The following is a 4587-nucleotide window of genomic DNA, read 5'->3' as shown; positions in this document are numbered from 1 at the left end:
ATAGTTTTTTTCAAAGGATATTAATAGGTTGTGAATACAGCTTATTTGGGTTCAGGTTAACTTAGGATAATCTAAGCACTATTTGCTCTAAGTCTAGGTTAATTAGATTATCCTAAACGAATAGAGATAATAATGCTTAGAGCAAGATGTGTCATTATTGTAATATAAATAATATATAAATAATCAAGCAAATCAAAATTAGTATATATTTGCAACCATACGTATTTGAAAAACTTAAATTTTTCAAATTTTAAACATTTAATTTAAAACAAAAGCAAAATGCTTTACGGATAGTGGTATTTGAAAGCCAATATAACTCAAAGAGTGGATCTCACGTATTGTATTAGTAACAAAACCAGTTGACTGCCGATCCACTGCCGATTCACAAAAGCGTACTTCATAGATTTTCTCTAAAATCGACTCGAAGATTGTCCTCCAAATGGAGTTAGATGAGGAAGCGTTAAAAGTTTTAATGGTCTATCTCCCACTTAGGCTTTTCAGTGTCATCACTTGGCATATAGAACTTATAAATTACCATAATGCTCTATATTTTAACGCTCTATGCTCTATATTAGGGCTGTCCTATGCACGGCCCAAAGGTTGCATGCGGCCTGTGCCTTATATTTGTGCGGCCCACGACATGTTTCTAATCCACCATAATTACGTTAATTTTCCTTTAGTATATTTTAGTAATGACAGTATTTTATTTTAATGGTACAAGTTGCTCAAAGTCAGGCTCTCCGAAGACTCTTCAAAGTGCCTTGGTACATCCGCACAAACGACATGCTAAGAGACCTTAGAATAGACCCGATCAAAAAATACATAAGGGACAGAGCCCTGAAGTTATATGCGAAAACTGGCTGGCTATCCTACTCAGCACTATCTAATCTTAGAGTAATCACTCTCCGCACGGGGAGGTACGCAGATCTTAGATCAATCACTGAATAATAATGAAGCTTATAGGGAGTACATAAATTAGTCAATGAGATGGGTGGGACCCTGTAGTACCCCCAGCTATCAAAGAGTAAAAGTGCCTAGTTGCGCTGATTCGAAAAAAGGATCAACATACATACTTACATATAAATGAATTATATTAAATAAATGAATAAAACTAAATATAACATTATCACCGTGTTTTTATTTTATTCCAAATAAGTTATGAAGGTTTTTAATTTTTTCTGCTGCCCTCCAATCTACATATACTGAGAATATTATTGGCAGGCGATCGAATAGCGCTGTTCGATATATTTACAGTAACTTATAAAAGGTATAGAAGGAAGCGTCAACTACATTTATGACATGCTGCGGAAATTATCGCTGATTCCGCCAGGAGGTTGGTTCCTTATAGGGAGTGTGGTGGTATTGTGTTTAAAACTCAAACTTACGCGACCAGAATGATTGTGTTCATTTTAAATCATTCGATGTAAAATTGCATTTTCCAAACGGTTATTGTGACTCAAAATCACCAGAGGTGTTGGATAGGGTTTGTTCCTTACCAAGGAGGAAATTGTGTCCAAATACATAACTTCAACTGGTACTGGCGGAGTTCCTCGGAGTTCCAATGGGGCGGCCATCGGCGCAAAATACTAATGCGTGGATGAAGAACACCGTAGTGTTAAGCCTTCACGGCAAGTATTCACGAAAAATTCTGGAGCTTGATGCCGCTGACATACGCCTTCAACAATGGGATAAAATTTTGCACCCCTGATAAAAAATAAAATAAAAAATAATATCTCCTAATAAAATATAAAATATAGTAATATAAATTTAATATATATTTAATTGTACTCTATGCATCCTTTTACGTGATATGTTATTGCCATATACTGTCATATTTATATGTTAATTAATTATGTTAAGGCTAGTTGAGTCAGTGCACCTGAGCACTTTTACTCTCTATTAACTGCGAGGTTTCTTCAAAACCCCTCTTTGCGCCTTGACTAGAGTATTGTTTATCACTTCATCAGACTAAGCAATAATTGACCTCAGATCTGCATACCTCCCCGAGGAGCCTGTAACCATTCTAAGATTTGATAACGCGGTGTTGGTAAGTCTGTCAGATTTCGCAAATAATTTCAGGGCTCTATCCTTTATGTATTTTTTGATGGGATCAAATAATATAATTTATATTTATAATATAATATTTATTTTTCTTATTGAAAAAATATTAAAATATTAATATTTTATTATTATAACGAATTCATTTTTAGTAGCTCTTCGGACACGATCTTACTGCTTTATAAGTTGGGATACAATAGTAGTTCGTATTACTACACTGACTATAGATTATTGATTAATTATTGTTTTAATTTTTAGAATTTTTTAAAGACCTTCCTTAACTAATTTAATTAATTAAATTTTTTTATACTTAATATTCTCATAAAATTATAAATAAGAACATGGCATAGACTTTTTGCTTAAAACATGATTTGAATAAGATTCTGTGTTCCTCTGCTATATGTTCTGAATATATATCTACATATATTAATATGTTGTTAATATACATTTATATATATTAGCATGTTGTTAATATATATATATATATCTACTTTAACGTAATTATTCCTCTCAATTGGTAGTTTAAAATCCATTTGGTGGTTGCATTATTAATAACCAAAATATTTGCAATCAATCCGACTTCAATTAACTTGAGCAATCCGACCAGCACTTTGTATCTTAACGACTTTTAATCTGCCATTTACAGATCAAAACAATCGAGTCCTTTATGACTGGCGCTACAACACTCACGGCATTAATTCCTTCACTTCTGTAAAATTGGTTCAGGTCAAGTGTCGCTTGTGTACTGGCGAGTTGACAATTGTATGTGTTTATATACCTGTTCGGTAAAAGTAATGCCGTGCATTGATAAAAACCGCTTAACCCTCATTAAAAATACTGCAATAAAGCAGCCGAAGAGACAAGAGACGCGAATATTGTACACACACTTTACGCAGTTAGCCTGGCGGATGGGTACGTTTGGTCGAGCCTGACTGATGGTTACCTGTAGCTATTGCACGAAGACTGCAATCTATAAAAATATTAATATTTACTTGCAGCATTTAATTGCCTTGAAACGGATTTGTTTAGCGAAAAGTGAGTAAAAGTGATTCGGGATACGGGATACAATTTAGCAATTCACGGCACTTGTCTCCTGTGTAAAATAAATTAATTTGGCTTTTGTCTGGCTGGTGAGCGCAATGATTGGCACAAGTTCGGCTACTGTTAAATGTGTACATAGACACATCTGTAAAAAAATACACTGGCGACCGACCGGCCGGACGCGTAATTAGCGGACTTAGCTGTATGTGCAAAATAGTTGAGCATAATTCTTCAGAACATCGAACGGGTATAAAACATACCGTTGATAGAATTTGGACATCAGTTCAAAATTGACTATCGCAGAAGTAACAACTTCGAATATTTAAAAATTTTCAACAATGCTAAATACGTATATCTTCATTATTTTATTAATGTGCTTAGCGCACTCTGCAGTTGGATTATATATAAAACCAACTGTAAATAAAAACGCTGCTAAACAACCGGAAATTAAAACTGAAAATGAGGATACCGACGAATGGAAAAGTATTCAACAAATGCTCGGATTACCACAAGATAAAGGTAAGCTTTGAATAATTAAAAAGTTTTGTCATACTTCATAGTTAATATTTAAACAATTAGAATTTTTATTTTTCTTATAAATCAATATAATATATAAATAAACTAATAAATTATTTCTTATTGTTTACAGTTGATTTATTAAAGTCACATGATGATCAACCAGCCATCAAGGATTTGGTGAAGCGTTATATTAATGAAAATTCAAAGTATATCACAATTCCCAACACTAAAAGCAGGACACAAGTCACAAACTCTTTTGATGATTTCTATAAATCTCTACTCAACCAATTGAAAAAGTCGAAGAGGACCTTAAAAACATCGTTAAGATTTGAGTTAGCTGATAAACCAAAAAAGGAACTAAAACGTTCGCCTAGGAAAATTGCTGTAAAAATGGTTTCTGATATGCCAACCAATGAAATTGATCAACTTTTGAAAATATTCAATAAACGACATGGAATTGACTCTGACATTGATTCCAGTGCGGAATCAAATGATCAAGATGATTATATGGATTATAAAGATCATGCATTGCCATTGTCCTCCGGTAAGGATAGTGATTATATGTATGAAAATTTGTATGAAGACCAAGGAGACTTGGGCGTTCCAGCTAAAACCCATCACAACACTGAATTTGGTTCCTTCCAAGATCTAATTATGCAAGCAGCACGTAATCAATGGCAGCGGGATGTCGAAGAATCAAAACTTCATCAAGAAACCAACAAACATTTTATATAAAATTTATATTTAAATAATTTCGTTTATAATTTGTGCAATATTTTAATCTGTAAATTCCAACACTAGCTTCCTTTTGAAGCGTTAATCGTTTCTTTAATTTAAGTCTTAGTTTTAAGGATATTTCGTATGAGTAGTCATACAAAATAGTCAATAGTAAAAATTGTATATAGATAATTTAGATTATAGTGAATTATTGTTATTAAGAAAATATTAAAAATAAAAAAATTAAAAACA

The 4587-nt window shown here is 32.9% G+C and overlaps 1 protein-coding gene across 1 annotated transcript; it reads left to right on the top strand.

Annotated features, from left to right (window-relative positions):
• The first annotated feature begins 3470 nt into the window (after nucleotides 1–3470).
• On the top strand, nucleotides 3471–4353 carry LOC119676051. Its single transcript, XM_038087274.1, has 2 exons — nucleotides 3471–3618; nucleotides 3749–4353. The coding sequence occupies exons 1-2, from the start codon at nucleotides 3471–3473 to the stop codon at nucleotides 4351–4353; spliced, it is 753 nt and encodes a 250-aa protein (XP_037943202.1).
• Nucleotides 4354–4587: the final 234 nt, after the last annotated feature.

Source organism: Teleopsis dalmanni, chromosome 2 (genome assembly GCF_002237135.1).
Source record: "Teleopsis dalmanni isolate 2A chromosome 2, ASM223713v2, whole genome shotgun sequence".
NCBI classification, from domain to species: Eukaryota; Metazoa; Arthropoda; class Insecta; order Diptera; family Diopsidae; genus Teleopsis; species Teleopsis dalmanni.
This window is presented reverse-complemented; position numbering and strand designations above follow the sequence as displayed.

What these genes read in the sequence shown, in the direction of transcription:
- LOC119676051 (XM_038087274.1), top strand. Translation starts at nt 3,471, where the DNA reads ATGTGCTTAGCGCACTCTGCAGTTGGATTATATATAAAACCAACTGTA. An exon ending in CGGATTACCACAAGATAAAG is followed by an intron (nt 3,619 to 3,748) that starts GTAAGCTTTGAA and finishes TATTGTTTACAG; the next exon opens with TTGATTTATTAAAGTCACAT.